Source organism: Anomaloglossus baeobatrachus, chromosome 11 (genome assembly GCF_048569485.1).
Source record: "Anomaloglossus baeobatrachus isolate aAnoBae1 chromosome 11, aAnoBae1.hap1, whole genome shotgun sequence".
NCBI classification, from domain to species: Eukaryota; Metazoa; Chordata; class Amphibia; order Anura; family Aromobatidae; genus Anomaloglossus; species Anomaloglossus baeobatrachus.
In genome coordinates, this window is record NC_134363.1 from 145,250,957 (window position 1) to 145,277,672 (window position 26,716).

The following is a 26,716-nucleotide window of genomic DNA, read 5'->3' on the forward strand; positions in this document are numbered from 1 at the left end:
ACTCTGTGTTTGGCTCTGCATATAGGGCACTCTGTGTTTGGCTCTGTAAATAGAGCGCTCTGTGTTTGGCTCTGTAAATAGAACTCTCTGTGTTTGGCTCTGTAAATAAGGCGCTCTGTGTTTGGCTCTGTAAATAAGGTGCTCTGTGTTTGGCTCTGTAAATAGAACTCTCTGTGTTTGGCTCTGTAAATAAGGCGCTCTGTGTTTGGCTCTGTAAATAAGGCGCTCTGTGTTTGGCTCTGTAAATAAAGCGCTCTGTGTTTGGCTCTGTTTATAGGGCGCACTGTGTTTGGCTCTGTAAATAGAGCGCTCTGTGTTTGGCTCTGTAAATAGAGCACTCTGTGTTTGGCTCTGTATATAGGACGCTCTGTGTTTGGCTCTGTATATAGGACGCTCCGTGTTTGGCTCTGTAAATAGGACGCTCTGTGTTTGGCTCTGTAAATAGAGTGCTCTGTGTTTGGCTCTGAAAATAAGGCGCTTTGTAAATAAGGCGCTCTGTGTTTGGCTCTGTAAATAAGGCGCTCTGTGTTTGGCTCTGTAAATAAGGCGCTCTGTGTTTGGCTCTGTAAATAAGGCGCTCTGTGTTTGGCTCTGTAAATAAGGCGCTCTGTGTTTGGCTCTGTAAATAGAGTGCTATGTGTTTGGCTCTGTAAATAAGGCGCTCTGTGTTTGGCTCTGTAAAAAAGGCACTCTGTGTTTGGCTCTGTAAATAGGGCACGCTGTGTTTGCCTCTGTAAATAGAGCACGCTGTGTTTGGATCTGTAAATAGGGCACGCTGTGTTTGGATCTGTAAATAGGGCACGCTGTGTTTGGCTCTGTAAATAGAGCGTTCTGTGTTTGGCTCTGTAAATAGAGCGCTCTGTGTTTGGCTCTGTAAATAGAGCGTTCTGTGTTTGGCTCTGTAAATAAGGCGCTCTGTGTTTGGCTCTGTAAATAGGGCACTCTGTGTTTGGCTCTGTAAATAGAGCGCTCTGTGTTTGGCTCTGTAAATAGAGCGCTCTGTGTTTGGCTCTGTAAATAAGGCGCTCTGTGTTTGGCTCTGTAAATAAGGTGCTCTGTGTTTGGCTCTGTAAATAGGGCACGCTGTGTTTGGCTCTGTAAATAAGGCACTCTGTGTTTGGCTCTGTAAATAGGGCACGCTGTGTTTGGCTCTGTAAATAGAGCACGCTGTGTTTGGATCTGTAAATAGGGCACGCTGTGTTTGGATCTGTAAATAGGGCACTCTGTGTTTGGCTCTGTAAATAGAGCGTTCTGTGTTTGGCTCTGTAAATAGAGCGCTCTGTGTTTGGCTCTGTAAATAGAGCGTTCTGTGTTTGGCTCTGTAAATAAGGTGCTCTGTGTTTGGCTCTGTAAATAGGGCACTCTGTGTTTGGCTCTGTAAATAGAGCGCTCTGTGTTTGGCTCTGTAAATAGAGCGCTCTGTGTTTGGCTCTGTAAATAAGGCGCTCTTTGTTTGGCTCTGTAAATAAGGCGCTCTGTGTTTGGCTCTGTAAATAAGGTGCTCTGTGTTTGGCTCTGTAAATAGGGCACGCTGTGTTTGGCTCTGTAAATAGAGCATGCTGTGTTTGGATCTGTAAATAGGGCACGCTGTGTTTGGATCTGTAAATAGGGCACTCTGTGTTTGGCTCTGTAAATAGAGCATTCTGTGTTTGGCTCTGTAAATAGAGCGCTCTGTGTTTGGCTCTGTAAATAGAGCGTTCTGTGTTTGGCTCTGTAAATAAGGTGCTCTGTGTTTGGCTCTGTAAATAGGGTACTCTGTGTTTGGCTCTGTAAATAGAGCACTCTGTGTTTGGCTCTGTAAATAGAGCGCTCTGTGTTTGGCTCTGTAAATAAGGCGCTCTGTGTTTGGCTCTGTAAATAAGGTGCTCTGTGTTTGGCTCTGTAAATAGGGCACTCTGTGTTTGGCTCTATAAATAGAGCGCTCTTTGTTTGGCTCTGTATATAGGACGCTCTGTGTTTGGCTCTGTTTATAGGGCGCTCTGTGTTTGGCTCTGTAAATAGAGCGCTCTGTGTTTGGCTCTGTAAATAGAGCGCTCTGTGTTTGGCTCTGTAAATAGAGCACGCTGTGTTTGGCTCTGTAAATAAGGCACTCTGTGTTTGGCTCTGTAAATAGGGCACGCTGTGTTTGGCTCTGTAAATAGAGCACGCTGTGTTTGGATCTGTAAATAAGGCACTCTGTGTTTGGCTCTGTAAATAGGGCACGCTGTGTTTGGATCTGTAAATAGGGCACGCTGTGTTTGGCTCTGTAAATAGAGCGTTCTGTGTTTGGCTCTGTAAATAGAGCGCTCTGTGTTTGGCTCTGTAAATAGAGCGTTCTGTGTTTGGCTCTGTAAATAGAGCGCTCTGTGTTTGGCTCTGTAAATAGAGCGTTCTGTGTTTGGCTCTGTAAATAAGGTGCTCTGTGTTTGGCTCTGTAAATAGAGCGCTCTGTGTTTGGCTCTGTAAATAGAGCGCTCTGTGTTTGGCTCTGTAAATAAGGCGCTCTGTGTTTGGCTCTGTAAATAAGGTGCTCTGTGTTTGGCTCTGTAAATAGGGCACGCTGTGTTTGGATCTGTAAATAGGGCACGCTGTGTTTGGATCTGTAAATAGGGCACGCTGTGTTTGGCTCTGTAAATAGAGCGTTCTGTGTTTGGCTCTGTAAATAGAGCGCTCTGTGTTTGGCTCTGTAAATAGAGCGTTCTGTGTTTGGCTCTGTAAATAAGGTGCTCTGTGTTTGGCTCTGTAAATAGGGCACTCTGTGTTTGGCTCTGTAAATAGAGCGCTCTGTGTTTGGCTCTGTAAATAGGGCACGCTGTGTTTGGCTCTGTAAATAAGGCGCTCTGTGTTTGGCTCTGTAAATAAGGTGCTCTGTGTTTGGCTCTGTAAATAAGGTGCTCTGTGTTTGGCTCTGTAAATAGGGCACGCTGTGTTTGGCTCTGTAAATAAGGCACTCTGTGTTTGGCTCTGTAAATAGGGCACGCTGTGTTTGGATCTGTAAATAGAGCACGCTGTGTTTGGATCTGTAAATAGGGCACTCTGTGTTTGGCTCTGTAAATAGAGCGCTCTGTGTTTGGCTCTGTAAATAAGGCGCTCTGTGTTTGGCTCTGTAAATAAGGTGCTCTGTGTTTGGCTCTGTAAATAGAGCGCTCTGTGTTTGGCTCTGTAAATAAGGCGCTCTGTGTTTGGCTCTGTAAATAGAGCGCTCTGTATTTGGCTCTTTAAATAGAGCGCTCTGTGTTTGGCTCTGTAAATAAGGCGCTCTGTGTTTGGCTCTATAAATAGAGCGCTCTGTGTTTTGCTCTGTATATAGGGCACTCTGTGTTTGGCTCTGTAAATAAGGCGCTCTGTGTTTGGCTCTGTAAATAAGGTGCTCTGTGTTTCGCTCTGTAAATAGAGCGCTCTGTGTTTGGCTCTGTATATGGGACGCTCTGTGTTTGTCTCTGTATATAGGGCACTCTGTGTTTGGCTCTGTAAATAAGGTGCTCTGTGTTTGGCTCTATAAATAGAGCACTCTGTGTTTGGCTCTACATATAGGGCACTCTGTGTTTGGCTCTGTAAATAGAGCGCTCTGTGTTTGGCTCTGTAAATAGAACTCTCTGTGTTTGGCTCTGTAAATAAGGCGCTCTGTGTTTGGCTCTGTAAATAAGGTGCTCTGTGTTTGGCTCTGTAAATAGAACTCTCTGTGTTTGGCTCTGTAAATAAGGCGCTCTGTGTTTGGCTCTGTAAATAAGGCGCTCTGTGTTTGGCTCTGTAAATAAAGCGCTCTGTGTTTGGCTCTGTTTATAGGGCGCACTGTGTTTGGCTCTGTATATAGAGCGCTCTGTGTTTGGCTCTGTAAATAGAGCGCTCTGTGTTTGGCTCTGTAAATAGAGCACTCTGTGTTTGGCTCTGTATATGGGACGCTCTGTGATTGGCTCTGTATATAGGACGCTCCGTGTTTGGCTCTGTAAATAGGACGCTCTGTGTTTGGCTCTGTAAATAGAGTGCTCTGTGTTTGGCTCTGTAAATAGAGTGCTATGTGTTTGGCTCTGTAAATAAGGCGCTCTGTGTTTGGCTCTGTAAAAAAGGCACTCTGTGTTTGGCTCTGTAAACAGGGCACGCTGTGTTTGCCTCTGTAAATAGAGCACGCTGTGTTTGGATCTGTAAATAGGGCACGCTGTGTTTGGATCTGTAAATAGGGCACGCTGTGTTTGGCTCTGTAAATAGAGCGTTCTGTGTTTGGCTCTGTAAATAGAGCGCTCTGTGTTTGGCTCTGTAAATAGAGCGTTCTGTGTTTGGCTCTGAAAATAAGGCGCTTTGTAAATAAGGCGCTCTGTGTTTGGCTCTGTAAATAAGGCGCTCTGTGTTTGGCTCTGTAAATAAGGCGCTCTGTGTTTGGCTCTGTAAATAAGGCGCTCTGTGGTTGGCTCTGTAAATAAGGTGCTCTGTGTTTGGCTCTGTAAATAGAGTGCTATGTGTTTGGCTCTGTAAATAAGGCGCTCTGTGTTTGGCTCTGTAAAAAAGGCACTCTGTGTTTGGCTCTGTAAACAGGGCACGCTGTGTTTGCCTCTGTAAATAGAGCACGCTGTGTTTGGATCTGTAAATAGGGCACGCTGTGTTTGGATCTGTAAATAGGGCACGCTGTGTTTGGCTCTGTAAATAGAGCGTTCTGTGTTTGGCTCTGTAAATAGAGCGCTCTGTGTTTGGCTCTGTAAATAGAGCGTTCTGTGTTTGGCTCTGTAAATAAGGCGCTCTGTGTTTGGCTCTGTAAATAGAGCGCTCTGTGTTTGGCTCTGTAAATAGAGCGCTCTGTGTTTGGCTCTGTAAATAGAGCGCTCTGTGTTTGGCTCTGTAAATAAGGCGCTCTGTGTTTGGCTCTGTAAATAAGGTGCTCTGTGTTTGGCTCTGTAAATAGGGCACGCTGTGTTTGGCTCTGTAAATAAGGCACTCTGTGTTTGGCTCTGTAAATAGGGCACGCTGTGTTTGGCTCTGTAAATAGAGCACGCTGTGTTTGGATCTGTAAATAGGGCACGCTGTGTTTGGATCTGTAAATAGGGCACTCTGTGTTTGGCTCTGTAAATAGAGCGTTCTGTGTTTGGCTCTGTAAATAGAGCGCTCTGTGTTTGGCTCTGTAAATAGAGCGTTCTGTGTTTGGCTCTGTAAATAAGGTGCTCTGTGTTTGGCTCTGTAAATAGGGCACTCTGTGTTTGGCTCTGTAAATAGAGCGCTCTGTGTTTGGCTCTGTAAATAGAGCGCTCTGTGTTTGGCTCTGTAAATAAGGCGCTCTGTGTTTGGCTCTGTAAATAAGGCGCTCTGTGTTTGGCTCTGTAAATAAGGTGCTCTGTGTTTGGCTCTGTAAATAGGGCACGCTGTGTTTGGCTCTGTAAATAGAGCACGCTGTGTTTGGATCTGTAAATAGGGCATTCTGTGTTTGGATCTGTAAATAGGGCACTCTGTGTTTGGCTCTGTAAATAGAGCATTCTGTGTTTGGCTCTGTAAATAGAGCGCTCTGTGTTTGGCTCTGTAAATAGAGCGTTCTGTGTTTGGCTCTGTAAATAAGGTGCTCTGTGTTTGGCTCTGTAAATAGGGCACTCTGTGTTTGGCTCTGTAAATAGAGCACTCTGTGTTTGGCTCTGTAAATAGAGCGCTCTGTGTTTGGCTCTGTAAATAAGGCGCTCTGTGTTTGGCTCTGTAAATAAGGTGCTCTGTGTTTGGCTCTGTAAATAGGGCATTCTGTGTTTGGCTCTATAAATAGAGCGCTCTTTGTTTGGCTCTGTATATAGGACGCTCTGTGTTTGGCTCTGTTTATAGGGCGCTCTGTGTTTGGCTCTGTAAATAGAGCGCTCTGTGTTTGGCTCTGTAAATAGAGCGCTCTGTGTTTGGCTCTGTAAATAGAGCACGCTGTGTTTGGCTCTGTAAATAAGGCACTCTGTGTTTGGCTCTGTAAATAGGGCACGCTGTGTTTGGCTCTGTAAATAGAGCACGCTGTGTTTGGATCTGTAAATAAGGCACTCTGTGTTTGGCTCTGTAAATAGAGCGTTCTGTGTTTGGCTCTGTAAATAGAGCGCTCTGTGTTTGGCTCTGTAAATAGAGCGTTCTGTGTTTGGCTCTGTAAATAGAGCGCTCTGTGTTTGGCTCTGTAAATAGAGCGTTCTGTGTTTGGCTCTGTAAATAAGGTGCTCTGTGTTTGGCTCTGTAAATAGAGCGCTCTGTGTTTGGCTCTGTAAATAGAGCGCTCTGTGTTTGGCTCTGTAAATAAGGCGCTCTGTGTTTGGCTCTGTAAATAAGGTGCTCTGTGTTTGGCTCTGTAAATAGGGCACGCTGTGTTTGGATCTGTAAATAGGGCACGCTGTGTTTGGATCTGTAAATAGGGCACGCTGTGTTTGGCTCTGTAAATAGAGCGTTCTGTGTTTGGCTCTGTAAATAGAGCGCTCTGTGTTTGGCTCTGTAAATAGAGCGTTCTGTGTTTGGCTCTGTAAATAAGGTGCTCTGTGTTTGGCTCTGTAAATAGGGCACTCTGTGTTTGGCTCTGTAAATAGAGCGCTCTGTGTTTGGCTCTGTAAATAGGGCACGCTGTGTTTGGCTCTGTAAATAAGGCGCTCTGTGTTTGGCTCTGTAAATAAGGTGCTCTGTGTTTGGCTCTGTAAATAAGGTGCTCTGTGTTTGGCTCTGTAAATAGGGCACGCTGTGTTTGGCTCTGTAAATAAGGCACTCTGTGTTTGGCTCTGTAAATAGGGCACGCTGTGTTTGGCTCTGTAAATAAGGCACTCTGTGTTTGGCTCTGTAAATAGAGCACGCTGTGTTTGGATCTGTAAATAGGGCACGCTGTGTTTGGATCTGTAAATAGGGCACTCTGTGTTTGGCTCTGTAAATAGAGCGTTCTGTGTTTGGCTCTGTAAATAGAGCGCTCTGTGTTTGGCTCTGTAAATAGAGCGTTCTGTGTTTGGCTCTGTAAATAAGGTGCTCTGTGTTTGGCTCTGTAAATAGGGCACTCTGTGTTTGGCTCTGTAAATAGAGCACTCTGTGTTTGGCTCTGTAAATAGAGCGCTCTGTGTTTGGCTCTGTAAATAAGGCGCTCTGTGTTTGGCTCTGTAAATAAGGTGCTCTGTGTTTGGCTCTGTAAATAGGGCACTCTGTGTTTGGCTCTATAAATAGAGCGCTCTTTGTTTGGCTCTGTATATAGGACGCTCTGTGTTTGGCTCTGTTTATAGGGCGCTCTGTGTTTGGCTCTGTAAATAGAGCGCTCTGTGTTTGGCTCTGTAAATAGAGCGCTCTGTGTTTGGCTCTGTAAATAGAGCACGCTGTGTTTGGCTCTGTAAATAAGACACTCTGTGTTTGGCTCTGTAAATAGGGCACGCTGTGTTTGGCTCTGTAAATAGAGCACGCTGTTAGTGATGAGCGAGTACTAAAAAGTAGTGATGAGCGAGTACTAAAAAGCTCGGGTGCTCGAAGCTCGGGCCGAGCCTCCCAAGATACTCGTGTACTCGGCCCGAGCAACGAGCCCAATGTTATCCTATGGGAGACCCGAGTATTTTTGTGAAATGACCTCCCGGCAGCATGGAGAAACCCTAAAAATGTCACAAAAGTCTCAGAAGAGTGCTCAAATGACATGGCAACAGCATGGTGAAGACCCCTTGAAGCATTTATCACTCAAAAGTCACAGCTGTGAACAATTTTGTCCGCGTTTTACGCCATTTTTACGGACTCACCAGAAAACCTTCCAAAATGACCCCAAAATGATTTTTCATGGCGGAAATGTTAAGGGCACATACCCAATAGTGAGATAGAGCTGGTGTATGTTACTTTTTGAGATCAATACATGAAAGATTTTACGTGAAAACATTGTGTGGCACTCCGATGTCCCTGAGAAGAGACGTACATGAAGGCCTCTTGAGTCTAATGTGCCCATTTTGAGGAAGTGAGTCTTTGTAGTATTTTCCTTTGCCAGGGCAGTCCTAAATTGTGAGGTTCACCAATGCCCCTGCATACAGACGTGCATGAGGGCCTCAAAACATTAAGTGTCCATTGTCAGGAAGTGGGTGTATTATAGTATAGCCCTTAGGCAGGGCAGCCAAAAATTGGGAGGCTCCACATTGTCCCTGGGTAGAGACGTGCATGAGGGCCTCAAAACATTAAGTGTCCATTTTAAGGAAGTGGGTGTATTTCAGTATAGCCCTTAGGCAGGGCAGCCAAAAATTGGGAGGCTCCACATTGTCCCTGGGTAGAGACGTGCATGATGGCCTTTAAACCTGAAGTGCCCATTGTAAGGAAGTGGGTCTATTTCAGTATAGCCCTTTGCCAGGGCAGCCAAAAATTGGGAGGCTCCACATTGTCCCTGGGTAGAGACGTGCATGATGGCCTTTAAACCTGAAGTGCCCATTGTAAGGAAGTGGGTCTATTTCAGTATAGCCCTTAGGCAGGGCAGCCAAAAATTGGGAGGCTCCACATTGTCCCTGGGTAGAGACGTGCATGAGGGCCTCAAAACATTAAGTGTCCATTTTAAGGAAGTGGGTGTATTTCAGTATAGCCCTTAGGCAGGGCAGCCAAAAATTGGGAGGCTCCACATTGTCCCTGGGTAGAGACGTGCATGATGGCCTTTAAACCTGAAGTGCCCATTGTAAGGAAGTGGGTCTATTTCAGTATAGCCCTTTGCCAGGGCAGCCAAAAATTGGGAGGCTCCACATTGTCCCTGGGTAGAGACGTGCATGAGGGCCTCAAAACATTAAGTGTCCATTGTCAGGAAGTGGGTGTATTATAGTATAGCCCTTAGGCAGGGCAGCCAAAAATTGGGAGGCTCCACATTGTCCCTGGGTAGAGACGTGCATGATGGCCTTTAAACCTGAAGTGCCCATTGTAAGGAAGTGGGTCTATTTCAGTATAGCCCTTTGCCAGGGCAGCCAAAAATTGGGAGGCTCCACATTGTCCCTGGGTAGAGACGTGCATGAGGGCCTCAAAACATTAAGTGTCCATTGTCAGGAAGTGGGTGTATTATAGTATAGCCCTTAGGCAGGGCAGCCAAAAATTGGGAGGCTCCACATTGTCCCTGGGTAGAGACGTGCATGATGGCCTTTAAACCTGAAGTGCCCATTGTAAGGAAGTGGGTCTATTTCAGTATAGCCCTTTGCCAGGGCAGCCAAAAATTGGGAGGCTCCACATTGTCCCTGGGTAGAGACGTGCATGAGGGCCTCAAAACATTAAGTGTCCATTTTAAGGAAGTGGGTGTATTTCAGTATAGCCCTTAGGCAGGGCAGCCAAAAATTGGGAGGCTCCACATTGTCCCTGGGTAGAGACGTGCATGAGGGCCTCAAAACATTAAGTGTCCATTTTAAGGAAGTGGGTGTATTTCAGTATAGCCCTTAGGCAGGGCAGCCAAAAATTGGGAGGCTCCACATTGTCCCTGGATAGAGACGTGCATGATGGCCTTTAAACCTGAAGTGCCCATTGTAAGGAAGTGGGTCTATTTCAGTATAGCCCTTTGCCAGGGCAGCCAAAAATTGGGAGGCTCCACATTGTCCCTGGGTAGAGACGTGCATGAGGGCCTCAAAACATTAAGTGTCCATTGTCAGGAAGTGGGTGTATTATAGTATAGCCCTTAGGCAGGGCAGCCAAAAATTGGGAGGCTCCACATTGTCCCTGGGTAGAGACGTGCATGATGGCCTTTAAACCTGAAGTGCCCATTGTAAGGAAGTGGGTCTATTTCAGTATAGCCCTTTGCCAGGGCAGCCAAAAATTGGGAGGCTCCACATTGTCCCTGGGTAGAGACGTGCATGAGGGCCTCAAAACATTAAGTGTCCATTTTAAGGAAGTGGGTGTATTTCAGTATAGCCCTTAGGCAGGGCAGCCAAAAATTGGGAGGCTCCACATTGTCCCTGGGTAGAGACGTGCATGAGGGCCTCAAAACATTAAGTGTCCATTTTAAGGAAGTGGGTGTATTTCAGTATAGCCCTTAGGCAGGGCAGCCAAAAATTGGGAGGCTCCACATTGTCCCTGGATAGAGACGTGCATGATGGCCTTTAAACCTGAAGTGCCCATTGTAAGGAAGTGGGTCTATTTCAGTATAGCCCTTTGCCAGGGCAGCCAAAAATTGGGAGGCTCCACATTGTCCCTGGGTAGAGACGTGCATGAGGGCCTCAAAACATTAAGTGTCCATTTTAAGGAAGTGGGTGTATTTCAGTATAGCCCTTAGGCAGGGCAGCCAAAAATTGGGAGGCTACACGTTGTCCCTGGGTAGAGACGTGCATGAGGGCCTCAAAACATTGTTCCCATTGCAAAGGAGCGGGTCTCCTGTCGTTGTAATGTCCATTCTGCAAAGAATGGGCGAAAAAATTTACCACTGGGGGTATACCTGAAACAAAGACCTAACTATTGTAACGGTCATCATGATGGCGCATGAGGAGAAGGAGGAGCAGTCCAGCGATTATCCAAAGTCGAGAAGTGTACCCATGGGTGAGTGGAGGTACATGGCAAACTTTAAATTCCGCTCTCATTTGCTGGTGGTGTGGTGAAGTCTGGCCCAATCCAACCCTTGTTCATCTTTATCAGAGTCAGCCTGTCAGCATTTTCAGTTGACAGGCGGGTGCGTTTATCTGTAATGATTCCACCTGCGGCACTAAAAACACGCTCTGACAAAACGCTAGCAGCAGGGCAGGCCAGGACTTCCAAGGCGTAGAGAGCCAATTCATGCCACGTGTCCAGCTTGGATACCCAATAATTGTAAGGCACAGAGGAATGTCGGAGTACAGTTGTTCGATCTGCAAGGTACTCCTTCAGCATCTGGGCAAACTTAGGATTTCTTGTGGCACTACCCCGCACCTCAGGGGCTGTGGTACGTGAGGGGCTGAGAAAACTGTCCCACATCTTAAAGACTGTTCCCCTACCTCTGGCGGATTGGACTTGTGCCTCTCTCGGCTGTACGCCTCGGTTGTCCACTGATTCCTGACCTATGCCGCTAGCGTTTTGTGAGGGGAATGCTTTGCCTACTTCCGTGAGTATGGCCTTCCGAAACTGCTGCATTTTGGTTGACCTCTCATCCACGGGAATAAGAGACAAAAAGTTCTCCTTGTAGCGTGGGTCTAACAGTGTTACCAACCAGTAATGATTGTCGGCCAAGATGTTCTTAACGCGAGGGTCACGAGACAGGCAGCTTACCATAAAGTCAGCCATGTGCGCCAGACTCTTAACAGCCAGGACTTCAGTAGCCTGACCAACAAGATGACTGAACATGCTGTCCTCCTCCTCCTCCTCCTCCTCCTCCTCATCTACCCTGTCCTCTGGCCAGCCACGCTGAATCGAGGATATGACTGGTGTGCATGTCATATCCTCAATTTGGCCGGAGAGTTGCTCCATGTCTTCATCCTCCTCCTCGTCATAGTCCTCCACTGCACGTTGTGATGAGACGAGGCTGGGCTGTGTGTTATCACCCACACCCACTACTGTTTCTTGCTGCAACTCATCGCGCTCCGCCTGCAATGCATCATGTTTGTTTTTCAAAAGGGACCGTTTTAGAAGGCAGAGTAGCGGTATGGTGACGCTAATAATGGCGTCATCACCACTCACCATCTTGGTGGAGTCCTCAAAGTTTTGGAGGATGGTACATAGGTCTGACATCCATCTCCACTCCTCAGGTGTTATGTGTGGAGTTTGACCCATTTCCCGACGGCTTAGGTGATGCAGGTACTCAACAACTGCCCTCTTCTGCTCACATATCCTGACCAACATGTGCAGAGTTGAATTCCAACGCGTGGGGACATCACACACCAGTCTGTGAGCCGGAAGATGCAAACGGCGCTGAAAGCCGGCAAGGCCGGCTGAAGCAGTAGGTGACTTTCGAAAATGTGCAGACAGGCGGCGAACTTTTACCAGCAGATCAGACAGCTCTGGGTATGACTTTATAAACCGCTGAACCACGAGGTTGAGCACATGGGCCACGCATGGAACATGTGTCAGCTGGCCTCGCCTCAAAGCCGCCACCAGGTTCCGGCCATTGTCACAAACGACCTTTCCTGGCTTTAGGTTCAGAGGTGTGAGCCAGTGATCTGCCTGCTGTTTCAGAGCTGTCCACAGCTCTTCTGCATTGTGGGGTTTGTCACCTATGCAGATTAGCTTCAGCACAGCCTGTTGCCGCTTCGCCGAGGCAGTGCTGCAGTGCTTCCAGCTTGTGACTGGTGTGGAGGGCACAGTGGATGAGGATGCGCAGGAGGAGGAGGAGGCTGAAGAGCATGACATTCCGGAGCTGTAGAGTGTGGGTGAAACACTGACTGAGGTAGGGCCTGCAAACCTTGGTGTGGGAAGGACGTGTTCCGTCCCTCGCTCAGACTGGGTCCCAGCTTCCACAATATTAACCCAGTGTGCCGTCAACGAGATGTAGCGGCCTTGCCCACAAGCACTTGTCCACGTGTCTGTGGTTAGGTGGACTTTGGGTGAAACAGCGTTGTTCAGGGCACGTGTGATGTTTTGTGACACGTGGTTATGCAACGCGGGGACGGCACACCGGGAGAAATAGTGGCGGCTGGGGACCGAGTAACGTGGGACAGCTGCCGCCATCAGGTCACGGAATGCTTCTGTCTCCACCAGCCTAAAAGGCAACATTTCCAGCGCAAGCAGTCGCGAAATGTTAGCATTTAGAACTGTGGCATGTGGGGTGTTGGCAGTGTATTTGCGCCTGCGTTCAAAGGTTTGCTGAATGGATAACTGAACGCTGCGCTGGGACAAGGACGTGCTTGATGATGGTGTTCTTTCTGCGTAGGCAACTGCAGGTGCAGGAGTGGAGGAGGCTTGTTCGCAGGCAGCATGGACAGAGGATTGGCTCGCATGCACAACCAGCGAAGACGTAGCAGTGACATCAGCAAGCACTGCTCCTCGACTCTGTTGTACTTCCCACAAAGTCGGGTGCTTGGCTGACATGTGCCTGATCATGCTGGTGGTGGTCAGGCTGCTAGTTTTGGTACCCCTGCTGATGCTGGCACGGCAGGTGTTGCAAATGGCCTTTTTTGAATCATCTGGATCCAACTTAAAAAACTGCCAGACTCGTGAAGACCTAACATTTGTACAGGCACCTTGTGTCGTCGTGTTGTTACGGGGAACGGTTGCCTGACTTCTGCCTGGGACCACCACCCTGCTTCTTACTGCCTGTTGTGATGCTACGCCTCCCTCCCCCTGTGCACTGCTGTCCTCGCTCTGCATATCCTCCTGCCAGGTTGGGTCAGTTACTGGATCATCCACCACGTCGTCTTCCTCTTCCGCACCCTGCTCCTCCTCCTGACTTGCTGACAATTGTGTCTCATCATCGTCCACCACTTGTTGAGACACGTTGCCAACTTCGTGAGAACGTGGCTGCTCAAATATTTGGCTATCTGTACAGACGATCTCCTCATGACCCACTTCAATATGAGCTGGCGAGAGGCCAGAATGTGTGAATGGAAACGTGAACAGCTCTTCCGAGTGTCCAAGTGTGGGATCATTAATGTCCGAGGAGGACGTGTACTCAGCCTGGTGGTAGGAAGGAGGATCAGGTTCAGAAATGTGCGGTGCAGTATCACGGCTACTGACACTTGACCGTGTGGAAGACAGAGTGTTTGTGGTGGTGCCAATCTGACTGGAAGCATTATCCGCTATCCAACTAACAACCTGTTGACACTGGTCTTGGTTCAAGAGCGGTGTACTGCTGCGGTCCCCAAGAATTTGGGACAGGACGTGCGAGCGACTAGATGTGGCCCTTTGTTGTGGCGAAATTAGAGCTTGCCCACGACCTCGGCCTCTGCCTGCACCACCATCACGTCCACTTCCTTGTTCCTTGCCAATGCCCTTGCGCATTTTGCAATGCTGTGCACTGCTGACGTGTATATTCACTACTTGTGCGTTATATCAAAGTTTCTGGAAATTGCACACCAGTGCACCTGTACGCTGCCACCAACAGGCACACACGTGCGGTTTTAAAAACCAAGCACGGACGCAATAATAACCTAACACAGGTTTTAGGAGCAAAAATTAAGAACTCTGACACTATCAGCCACTGCTGACTGACGTGTATTATACACTACACTTGTGCGTTATATAATAGTTTGGTAAACGCACACCAGTGCACCTGTACGCTGCCACCAACAGGCACACACGTGCGGTTTTAAAAACCAAGCACGGACGCAATAATAACCTAACACAGGTTTTAGGAGCAAAAATTAAGAACTCTGACACTATCAGCCACTGCTGACTGACGTGTATATTCACTACTTGTGCGTTATATCAAAGTTTCTGGAAATTGCACACCAGTGCACCTGTACGCTGCCACCAACAGGCACACACGTGCGGTTTTAAAAACCAAGCACGGACGCAATAATAACCTAACACAGGTTTTAGGAGCAAAAATTAAGAACTCTGACACTATCAGCCACTGCTGACTGACGTGTATTATACACTACACTTGTGCGTTATATAATAGTTTGGTAAACGCACACCAGTGCACCTGTACGCTGCCACCAACAGGCACACACGTGCGGTTTTAAAAACCAAGCACGGACGCAATAATAACCTAACACAGGTTTTAGGAGCAAAAATTAAGAACTCTGACACTATCAGCCACTGCTGACTGACGTGTATTATACACTACACTTGTGCGTTATATAATAGTTTGGTAAACGCACACCAGTGCACCTGTACGCTGCCACCAACAGGCACACACGTGCGGTTTTAAAAACCAAGCACGGACGCAATAATAACCTAACACAGGTTTTAGGAGCAAAAATTAAGAACTCTGACACTATCAGCCACTGCTGACTGACGTGTATTATACACTACACTTGTGCGTTATATAATAGTTTGGTAAACGCACACCAGTGCACCTGTACGCTGCCACCAACAGGCACACACGTGCGGTTTTAAAAACCAAGCACGGACGCAATAATAACCTAACACAGGTTTTAGGAGCAAAAATTAAGAACTCTGACACTATCAGCCACTGCTGACTGACGTGTATTATACACTACACTTGTGCGTTATATAATAGTTTGGTAAACGCACACCAGTGCACCTGTACGCTGCCACCAACAGGCACACACGTGCGGTTTTAAAAACCAAGCACGGACGCAATAATAACCTAACACAGGTTTTAGGAGCAAAAATTAAGAACTCTGACACTATCAGCCACTGCTGACTGACGTGTATTATACACTACACTTGTGCGTTATATAATAGTTTGGTAAACGCACACCAGTGCACCTGTACGCTGCCACCAACAGGCACACACGTGCGGTTTTAAAAACCAAGCACGGACGCAATAATAACCTACTAACAGGTTTTTTTGGGGAGCGACAATTACAGTACAGACAAGTCAGACACTATCTGGACTGTTTTACACTGTGTACACCAGCCCCAGATATGAAGGCTGGTATACGGTCACCACTACCCTGCCTGCCTGCCTGCCTGTATACTGCTACAATAGTCCTGACAAGGACTCTTTTGGTCACTAGCCTGTATTCAGACCTGGCTATACCCTGCCTGTATATAGCAACAATAGTCCTGAGAAGGACTCTGCTACTGTACTCCGACCTGGCTATACCCTGCCTGCCTGTATACAACTAGAATAGTCCTGAGAAGGACTTTTGGTCACACTGTTTGCAGCCCTGCAACTGAAAAAGCTATAAAGGGCCGCAAAGCTTTCCCTGAATCAGCGACACTCTCCCTACACTCACTGTCAGAATAGCTGTGAGCAGAGCACAGCGCGCCGGCCGATATAAAGGCTCGGTGACGCTGTGCAGGCCGGCCAATCACTGCAATTCCACAACTAACAGGGCTGTGGCATTGCAGTGGTCTGCCAGCCAATCCCTGCATGAGGGCTGGCTCTCAAAAGAGCGCCAACATGCAGAAATGAAGACCACGAGTAAAGCACGAGTATCGCGAGATTACTCGGTCCCCGCCGAGCAGCCCGAGTACAGTGATACTCGTGCGAGTACCGAGTAGTGACAAGCATGCTCGCTCATCACTACTAAAAAGCTCGGGTGCTCGAGGCTCGGGCCGAGCCTCCCAAGATACTCGTGTACTCGGCCCGAGCACCGAGCCCAATGTTATCCTATGGGAGACCCGAGTATTTTTGTGAAATGACCACCGGCAGCATGTAGAAACCATAAAACTGTAAATTAAATAAAAAAACGTACGTGTGTGTGTAAGCGTGCATATATATATACACGCGGAGTGGAGTGCGGGAGGGGCCGTAGCCGAGCGGGGAAGTGTCGGGCTAAAGGCACGGTCATGCTGTGAGGGCCGGCCAATCACTGCAATTCCACAACAGGGCTGTGGCATTGCATTGGTCTGCCAGCCAATCCCTGCATAAGGGCTGGCTCTAAAAAGAGCGCCAACATGAAGACCACGAGTACAGCACGAGTATCGCGAGATTACTCGGTCCCCGCCGAGTAGCCCGAGTACATTGATACTCGTGCGAGTACCGAGTAGTAACAAGCATGCTCGCTCATCACTACACGCTGTGTTTGGATCTGTAAATAAGGCACTCTGTGTTTGGCTCTGTAAATAGGGCACGCTGTGTTTGGATCTGTAAATAGGGCACGCTGTGTTTGGCTCTGTAAATAGAGCGTTCTGTGTTTGGCTCTGTAAATAGAGCGCTCTGTGTTTGGCTCTGTAAATAGAGCGTTCTGTGTTTGGCTCTGTAAATAAGGTGCTCTGTGTTTGGCTCTGTAAATAGGGCACTCTGTGTTTGGCTCTGTAAATAGAGCGCTCTGTGTTCGGCTCTGTAAATAGAGCGCTCTGTGTTTGGCTCTGTAAATAAGGCGCTCTGTGTTTGGCTCTGTAAATAAGGTGCTCTGTGTTTGGCTCTGTAAATAGGGCACGCTGTGTTTGGATCTGTAAATAGGGCACGCTGTGTTTTGATCTGTAAATAGGGCACGCTGTGTTTGGCTCTATAAATAGAGCGTTCTGTGTTTGGCTCTGTAAATAGAGCGCTCTGTGTTTGGCTCTGTAAATAGAGCGTTCTGTGTTTGGCTCTGTAAATAAGGTGCTCTGTGTTTGGCTCTGTAAATAGGGCACTCTGTGTTTGGCTCTGTAAATAGAGCGCTCTGTGTTTGGCTCTGTAAATAGGGCACGCTGTGTTTGGCTCTGTAAATAAGGCGCTCTGTGTTTGGCTCTGTAAATAAGGTGCTCTGTGTTTGGCTCTGTAAATAAGGTGCTCTGTGTTTGGCTCTGTAAATAGGGCACGCTGTGTTTGGCTCTGTAAATAAGGCACTCTGTGTTTGGCTCTGTAAATAGGGCACGCTGTGTTTGGCTCTGTAAATAGAGCACGCTGTGTTTGGATCTGTAAATAGGGCACGCTGTGTTTGGATCTGTAAATAGGGCACTCTGTGTTTGGCTCTGTAAATAGAGCGTTCTGTGTTTGGCTCTGTAAATAGAGCGCTCTGTGTTTGGCTCTGTAAATAGAGCGTTCTGTGTTTGGCTCTGTAAATAAGGTGCTCTGTGTTTGGCTCTGTAAATAGGGCACTCTGTGTTTGGCTCTGTAAATAGAGCGCTCTGTGTTTGGCTCTGTAAATAGAGCGCTCTGTGTTTGGCTCTGTAAATAAGGCGCTCTGTGTTTGGCTCTGTAAATAAGGTGCTCTGTGTTTGGCTCTGTAAATAGGGCACTCTGTGTTTGGCTCTATAAATAGAGCGCTCTGTGTTTGGCTCTGTATATAGGACGCTCTGTGTTTGGCTCTGTTTATAGGGCGCTCTGTGTTTGGCTCTGTAAATAGAGCGCTCTGTGTTTGGCTCTGTAAATAGAGCGCTCTGTGTTTGGCTCTGTAAATAGAGCACGCTGTGTTTGGCTCTGTAAATAGAGCACGCTGTGTTTGGCTCTGTAAATAGAGCACGCTGTGTTTGGATCCGTAAATAAGGCACTCTGTGTTTGGCTCTGTAAATAGGGCACGCTGTGTTTGGATCTGTAAATAGGGCACGCTGTGTTTTGATCTGTAAATAGGGCACGCTGTGTTTGGCTCTGTAAATAGAGCGTTCTGTGTTTGGCTCTGTAAATAGAGCGCTCTGTGTTTGGCTCTGTAAATAGAGCGTTCTGTGTTTGGCTCTGTAAATAAGGTGCTCTGTGTTTGGCTCTGTAAATAGGGCACTCTGTGTTTGGCTCTGTAAATAGAGCGTTCTGTGTTTGGCTCTGTAAATAAGGTGCTCTGTGTTTGGCTCTGTAAATAGGGCACTCTGTGTTTGGCTCTGTAAATAGAGCGCTCTGTGTTTGGCTCTGTAAATAGAGCGCTCTGTGTTTGGCTCTGTAAATAAGGCGCTCTGTGTTTGGCTCTGTAAATAAGGTGCTCTGTGTTTGGCTCTGTAAATAGGGCACTCTGTGTTTGGCTCTGTAAATAGAGCGCTCTGTGTTTGGCTCTGTAAATAGAGCGCTCTGTGTTTGGCTCTGTAAATAAGGCGCTCTGTGTTTGGCTCTGTAAATAAGGTGCTCTGTGTTTGGCTCTGTAAATAGGGCACTCTGTGTTTGGCTCTATAAATAGAGCGTTCTGTGTTTGGCTCTGTATATAGGACGCTCTGTGTTTGGCTCTGTTTATAGGGCGCTCTGTGTTTGGCTCTGTAAATAGAGCGCTCTGTGTTTGGCTCTGTAAATAGAGCGCTCTGTGTTTGGCTCTGTAAATAGAGCACGCTGTGTTTGGCTCTGTAAATAAGGCACTCTGTGTTTGGCTCTGTAAATAGGGCACGCTGTGTTTGGCTCTGTAAATAGAGCACTCTGTGTTTGGCTCTGTAAATAGAGCGCTCTGTGTTTGGCTCTGTAAATAGAGCACTCTGTGTTTGGCTCTGTATATAGGACGCTCTATGTTTGGCTCTGTATATAGGACGCTCTGTGTTTGGCTCTGTAAATAGGGCGCTTTATGTTTAGCTCTGTGTTTGGCTCTGTTCATAGGGCGCTCTGTGTTTGGCTCTGTAAATAGAGTGCTCTGTGTTTGGCTCTATAAATAGAGCGCTCTGTGTTTGGCCCTGTAAATAGAGTGCTCTGTGTTTGGCTCTGTAAATAGGGCACGCTGTGTTTGGATCTGTAAATAGGGCACGCTGTGTTTGCCTCTGTAAATAGAGCGCTCTGTGTTTGGTTCTGTAAATAGAGCGCTCTGTGTTTGGCTCTGTAAATAAGGTGCTCTGTGTTTGGCTCTGTAAATAGGGCACTCTGTGTTTGGCTCTGTAAATAGAGCGCTCTGTGTTTGGCTCTGTAAATAGAGCGCTCTGTGTTTGGCTCTGTAAATAAGGTGCTCTGTGTTTGGCTCTGTAAATAGGGCACTCTGTGTTTGGCTCTGTAAATAGAGCGCAATGTGTTTGGCTCTGTATATAGGACGCTCTGTGTTTGGCTCTGTTTATAGGGCGCTCTGTGTTTGGCTCTATAAATAGAGCGCTCTGTGTTTGGCTCTGTAAATAGAGCGCTATGTGTTTGGCTCTGTAAATAGAGCGCTCTGTGTTTGGCTCTGTAAATAGAGCGCTCTATGTTTGGCTCTGTATATAGGACGCTCTCTGTTTGGCTCTGTATATAGGACGCTCTATGTTTGGCTCTGTATATAGGACGCTCTGTGTTTGGTTCTGTAAATAGGGCGCTTTATGTTTAGCTCTGTGTTTGGCTCTGTTTATAGGGCGCTCTGTGTTTGGTTCTTTAAATAGAGCGCTCTGTGTTTGGCTCTATAAATAGAGCGCTCTGTGTTTGGCCCTGTAAATAGAGTGCTCTGTGTTTGGCTCTGTATATAGGGCACTCTGAGTTTGGCTCTGTTTATGGGGTGCTCTGTAAATAGGGCACTCTGTGTTTGGCTCTGTAAATAGGGTGCTTTATGTTCAGCTCTGTGTTTGGCTCTGTAAATAGAGCACTCTGTGTTTGGCTCTGTATATAGGACGCTCTGTGTTTGGCTCTGTATATAGGACGCTCTCTGTTTGGCTCTGTTTATAGGGTGCTCTGTGTTTGGCTCTGTAAATAGAGTGCTCTGTGTTTGGCTTTGTATATAGGGCACTCTGAATGTGGCTCTGTATATAGGGCGCTCTGTGTTTGGCTCTGTATATAGGGCACTCTGAGTTTGGCTCTGTATATAGGGCGCTCTGTGTTTGGCTCTGTAAATAAGGCGCTTTGTGTTTGGCTCTGTAAATAAGGCGCTCTGTGTTTGGCTCTGTAAATAGAGCCCTCTGTGTTTGGCTCTGTAAATAAGGTGCTCTGTGTTTGGCTCTGTAAATAGAGCGCTCTGTGTTTGGCTCTGTAAATAGAGCGCTCTGTGTTTGGCTCTGTAAATAAGGTGCTCTGTGTTTTTCTCTGTAAATATGGCGCTCTGTATTTGGCTCTGTAAATAGAGCGCTCTTTGTTTGGCTTTGTAAATAAGGCGCTTTGTGTTTGGCTCTGTAAATAAGGCGCTCTGTGTTTGGCTCTGTATATAGGACGCTCTGTGTTTGGCTCTGTATATAGGGTGCTCTGTGTTTGGCTCTATTTATGGGGTGCTCTGTAAATAGGGCACTGTGTGTTTGGCTGTGTAAATAGAGCGCTCTGTGTTTGGCTGTGTAAATAGAGCGCTCTGTATTTGTCTCTGTAAATAGAGCGCTCTGTGTTTGGCTTTGTAAATAAGGCACTTTGTGTTTGGCTTTGTAAATAAGGTGCTCTGTGTTTGGCTCTGTATATAGGGTGCTCTGTGTTTGGCTCTGTATATAGGGTGCTCTGTGTTTGGCTCTGTATATAGGACGCTCTGTTTTTGGCTCTGTATATAGGGTGCTCTGTGTTTGGCTCTGTATATAGGACGCTTTATGTTTGGCTCTGTATATAGGACGCTTTGTGTTTGGCTCTGTATTTAGGACGCTCTGTGTTTGGCTCTGTATATAGGACGCTCTGTGTTTGGCTCTGTATATAGGACACTCTGTGTTTGGCTCTGTATATAAGATGCTCTGTGTTTGGCTCTGTATATAGGACGCTCTGTGTTTGGCTCTGTATATAGGGTGCTCTGTGTTTGGCTCTGTATATAGGACGCTCTGTGTTTGGCTCTGTATATAGGACGCTCTGTGTTTGGCTCTGTATATAGGGTGCTCTGTGTTTGGCTCTGTATATAGGGTGCTCTGTGTTTGGCTCTGTATATAGGGTTCTCTGTGTTTGGCTCTGTATATAGGGTGCTCTGTGTTTGGCTCTGTATATAGGACGCTCTGTGTTTGGCTCTGTATATAGGGTGCTTTGTGTTTGGCTCTGTATATAGGACGCTTTATGTTTGGCTCTGTATATAGGACGCTTTGTGTTTGGCTCTGTATATAGGACGCTCTGTGTTTGGCTCTGTATATAGGACGCTCTGTGTTTGGCTCTGTATATAGGACGCTCTGTGTTTGGCTCTGTATATAGGACACTCTGTGTTTGGCTCTGTATATAAGGTGCTCTGTGTTTGGCTCTGTATATAGGACGCTCTGTGTTTGGCTCTGTATATAGGACGCTCTGTGTTTGGCTCTGTATATAGGGTGCTCTGTGTTTGGCTCTGTATATAGGACGCTCTGTGTTTGGCTCTGTATATAGGACGCTCTGTGTTTGGCTCTGTATATAGGACACTCTGTGTTTGGCTCTGTATATAGGACGCTCTGTATATAGGACGCTCTGTGTTTGGCTCTGTATATAGGACGCTCTGTGTTTGGCTCTGTTTATAGGGCGCTCTGTGTTTGGCTCTGTAAATAGAGTGCTCTGTGTTTGGCTCTGTATATAGGGCGCTCTGTGTTTGGCTCTGTATATAGGGCACTCTGAATTTGGCTCTGTATATAAGGCGCTCTGTGTTTGGCTCTGTAAATAGGGCACTCTGTGTTTGGCTCTGTAAATAGGGCACTCTGTGTTTGGATCTGTAAATAGGGCACGCTGTGTTTGGCTCTGTAAATAGAGCGTTCTGTGTTTGGCTCTGTAAATAAGGCGCTCTGTGTTTGGCTCTGTAAATAAGGCGCTCTGTGTTTGACTCTGTAAATAAGGTGCTCTGTGTTTGGCTCTGTATATAGGACGCTCTGTGTTTGGCTCTGTATATAGGACGCTCTGTGTTTGGCTCTGTATATAGGACGCTCTGTGTTTGGCTCTGTATATAGGACACTCTGTGTTTGGCTCTGTATATAGGACGCTCTGTATATAGGACGCTCTGTGTTTGGCTCTGTATATAGGACGCTCTCTGTTTGGCTCTGTTTATAGGGCGCTCTGTGTTTGGCTCTGTAAATAGAGTGCTCTGTGTTTGGCTCTGTATATAGGGCACTCTGAGTTTGGCTCTGTATATAGGGCGCTCTGTGTTTGGCTCTGTAAATAGGGCACGCTGTGTTTGGCTCTGTAAATAAGGTGCTCTGTGTTTGGCTCTGTAAATAAGGCGCTCTGTGTTTGGCTCTGTAAATAGGGCACTCTGTGTTTGGCTCTGTAAATAGGGCACTCTGTATTTGGCTCTGTAAATAAGGCGCTCTGTGTTTGGCTCTGTAAATAGGGCACGCTGTGTTTGGCTCTGTAAATAGAGCGCTCTGTGTTTGGCTCTGTAAATAAGGCGCTCTGTGTTTGACTCTGTAAATAAGGTGCTCTGTGTTTGGCTCTGTAAATAGGGCACGCTGTGTTTGGCTCTGTATATAGGACGCTCTGTGTTTGGCTCTGTATATAGGACGCTCTGTGTTTGGCTCTGTATATAGGACACTCTGTGTTTGGCTCTGTATATAGGACGCTCTGTATATAGGACGCTCTGTGTTTGGCTCTGTATATAGGACACTCTGTGTTTGGCTCTGTATATAGGACGCTCTGTATATAGGACGCTCTGTGTTTGGCTCTGTATATAGGACGCTCTCTGTTTGGCTCTGTTTATAGGGCGCTCTGTGTTTGGCTCTGTAAATAGAGTGCTCTGTGTTTGGCTCTGTATATAGGGCACTCTGAGTTTGGCTCTGTATATAGGGCGCTCTGTGTTTGGCTCTGTAAATAAGGCGCTCTGTGTTTGGCTCTGTAAATAAGGTGCTCTGTGTTTGGCTCTGTCAATAAGGCGCTCTGTGTTTGGCTCTGTAAATAGGGCACTCTGTGTTTGGCTCTGTAAATAGGGCACTCTGTATTTGGCTCTGTAAATAAGGCGCTCTGTGTTTAGCTCTGTAAATAAGGTGCTCTGTGTTTGGCTCTGTAAATAGGGCACGCTGTGTTTGGCTCTGTAAATAGAGCGCTCTGTGTTTGGCTCTGTAAATAAGGCGCTCTGTGTTTGGCTCTGTAAATAAGGCGCTCTGTGTTTGGCTCTGTAAATAAGGTGCTCTGTGTTTGGCTCTGTAAATAGAGCACGCTGTGTTTGGCTCTGTATATAGGACGCTCTGTGTTTGGCTCTGTAAATAAGGCGCTCTGTGTTTGGCTCTGTAAATAGAGCGCTCTGTATTTGGCTCTGTATATAGGGTGCTCTGTGTTTGGCTCTGTAAATAGGGCACTCTGTGTTTGGCTCTGTAAATAGGGCACTCTATGTTTGGCTCTGTATTAGTGATGAGCGAGCATGCTTGTTACTACTCGGTACTTGCACGAGTATCACTGTACTCGGGCTACTCGGCGGGGACCGAGTAATCTCGCAATACTCGTGCTGTACTCGTGGTCTTCATGTTGGCGCTCTTTTTAGAGCCAGCCCTTATGCAGGGATTGGCTGGCAGACCAATGCAATGCCACAGCCCTGTTGTGGAATTGCAGTGATTGGCCGGCCCTCACAGAATGACAGTGCCTTTAGCCCGACACTTCCCCGCTCGGCTACGGCCCCTCCCGCACTCCACTCCGCGTGTTTATATATATGCACGCTTACACACACACGCACGTTTTTTTTGTTAATTTACAGTTTTATGGTTTCTACATGCTGCCGGGGGTCATTTCACAAAAATACTCGGGTCTCCCATAGGATAACATTGGGCTCGGTGCTCGGGCCGAGTACACGAGTATCTTGGGATGCTCGGCCCGAGCCTCGAGCACCCGAGCTTTTTAGTACTCGCTCATCACTACTCTGTATATAGGACGCTCTGTGTTTGGCTCTGTTTATAGGACGCTCTGTGTTTGGCTCTGTAAATAGAGCGCTCTGTGTTTGGCTCTGTAAATAGAGCGCTCTGTGTTTGGCTCTGTAAATAGAGCGCTCTGTGTTTGGCTCTGTAAATAGAGCACGCTGTGTTTGGCTCTGTAAATATGGCACTCTGTGTTTGGCTCTGTAAATAGGGCACGCTGTGTTTGGCTCTGTATATAGGACACTCTGTGTTTGGCTCTGTATATAGGGTGCTCTGTGTTTGGCTCTGTATATAGGGTGCTCTGTGTTTGGCTCTGTATATAGGGTGCTCTGTGTTTGGCTCTGTATATAGGGCGCTCTGTGTTTGGCTCTGTACATAGGGTGCTCTGTGTTTGGCTCTGTATATAGGACGCTCTGTGTTTGGCTCTGTATATAGGACACTCTGTGTTTGGCTCTGTATATAGGGTGCTCTGTGTTTGGCTCTGTATATAGGGTGCTCTGTGTTTGGCTCTGTATATAGGTTTCTCTATAGATGGCTCTGTAAGTGGGGTCTCATGGAAGTCACTTTTCAGGAAGGAGACACAATCTTTTTGGTTGTCTTTCTTTTTGCTATGACGGTACGGTTCTCACCACCTATTTTCTGTATTTTAGCTGCAGGTTCAGTCTGAGGACATAGTTGATAAATTAAAGGAGAAGGGATTTAATCCTGGCACGTCTACAGAAGAATACCTATGTTTCCTGTGGGATCTGTACCAGATAGCGGAGAGCAAGTTACAGACGTCCACCAACAGTCTGGAAGAGCTGAAGCTACAGCAGGCCGAGGAGATGAAGGAGGTGAGAGCCGTGGCCCGGTGTACAGCAAGGAGCATGGGAATGAAATGCCAACTTAAAGGGATTGTCCAGGTCTATCGATGACCTTACCCTTATTCTGGGTGGCCAACCCCGATTTCTGCTGTTGGCCCTTTCTTCTCTCTGGACGTCTCCATATCTATATACTGAAATGATGTGTTTGGCTAGTTTCACACTTGCGTTGGACGGCTTCCGTAGCATTGCGTTGTGTGACGGATGCAACGGATGCGTTGCATATAGTGGCACAATGGATGCTACGGATCGTACAAAACAACGGAAAGGTTTTTTTTATTATTTTTTTTTTTTCTTCTTTACAGTTTTACCGGCAGACTATTGTGAACGATCAGCTGATCGCTCTCAGTAGCCGGCAGGCGGGCGCTCAGCTGAGCGCTGTCACTTTCCGGTGGCCGGGCATGCCGGCGGGCGGGCGCTCAGCTGAGCGCTGTCACTTGCCGGCGGCCAGGGATGCTGGCGGGCGCTCAGCTGAGCGCTGTCACTTGCCGGCGGCTGGGCATGCCGGGAGGCGGGTGCCCAGCTGAGCGCTGTCACTTGCCAGCAGGCGGGCGCTCAGCTGTGCGCTGTCACTTGCCGGCGGCCGGGCATGCCGGCAGGCGGGCGCTCAGCTGAGCGCCGTCACTTGCCGGCAGGCGGGCGCTCAGCTGAGCGCTGTCACTTGCCGGCGGCTGGGCATGCCGGGAGGCGGGTGCTCAGCTGAGCGCTGTCACTTGCCGGCAGGCGGGCGCTCAGCTGAGCGCTGTCACTTGCCGGCGGCCGGGCATGCCGGCAGGCGGGCGCTCAGCTGAGCGCTGTCACTTGCCGGCGGGCGCTCAGCTGAACGTTCGGCCACCGCAAGACAAAATAAAGTTTGTAATTTAAAGGAAAAAAAAAAAAGAGCATGCGCAGTTAAATCCTGAGAATTCCGCTGCTCAAAACGTTACATGCTGCGTTCCTCCCGCTGGGCGGAAGCAACGGAGCGTCGCCCAGCGGAAGCAACGCAGGTCCTTTTGGCACAATCCGTCAACCATACAAGTCTATGGGAAACAGCGGAATCCGTTAACGGATTCCTCTGTTTTCCAAAAGGGCGGATTGTAACGGAAGGAAAACAACGCAAGTGTGAGAGTACCCTTTGTTGTCTAGGTGGAGAACTATGTGGCTCACATCCGCAACCTCACGGAGGAGCGAGAGGCGCTCACCACCGATTTTGAAAAGGAAAATATTCAACTCAGGATTGAACTGGAGAAGCTGCAGATCCAGCAAGGTAAGACTGGGGTACAATATTAGCTCCATACCTCCCGGTGTCTCATCTCTTGTATAGCCGCAGTATTAAAAGGATGAGGGTTCTTTGCACAATGAAGTAATGGAAGCACTAAGGCCCTGTTCACACTGCATTTCTGTAGTGCCTCCAGGGGTTCCAGCTAGTCCTGTTTTAGGGCAAATGCTGACAGGGCCATAGATGACAATGATCAGGGAATGTTGAGAGTATACATATATCATATATGAAACAGAATCTTCAGGCTCCGAAATGTTTGACGTTGGTTCTTGTGAAGACTTTCTTCGTGTTTTCTATCCTTTTAGACTCCCAGCTGAAGGAAGTGGAAGAGATGCTGGACCAGGAAGGTCTAACTGAGATTGCGCACAGCAGTCCCAGCGAGCAGATTGCCTACCTGCTGGTGGAGAGGGCCACTCTACTGGAGAAACTTGAGCTTCTAGAGCAAAAGATGGACTCCCGCTCGGAAAACTCGAGCGATCAAAAACGACAGGTGCTTCTGGTTACTAGCAGAGATAAAAATGCCATGTACAGAAATAAATGTACAAAGATCATTAGGGTTTATATCATCTACTCAAACTAGAAGAAACTATTATTTTTTGGAGGCAGTATATCAATTTTTTCTAGCAGTCCTACCTTCATTAAGTATTTAAAACATCAATTTTTATTAAATAAGTTTAAAAGTACAATTTAATCCCACACCGTGAGTGATACACAC

At 47.4% G+C, this 26,716-nt stretch overlaps 1 protein-coding gene across 5 annotated transcripts in view; it reads left to right on the plus strand.

The window, feature by feature from the left end:
* CCDC30 (coiled-coil domain containing 30) overlaps positions 1-26,716 on the plus strand; it is a 195,804-nt gene that overhangs the window by 43,605 nt on the left and 125,483 nt on the right. For all 5 annotated transcript variants that reach the window (XM_075327804.1, XM_075327803.1, XM_075327805.1 and 2 more), the window contains exons 3-5: positions 24,534-24,716; positions 25,869-25,989; positions 26,307-26,491. In XM_075327804.1, coding sequence (XP_075183919.1) covers positions 24,534-24,716; positions 25,869-25,989; positions 26,307-26,491 — 489 coding nt within the window. The remainder of the gene's footprint in view (positions 1-24,533; positions 24,717-25,868; positions 25,990-26,306; positions 26,492-26,716) is intronic.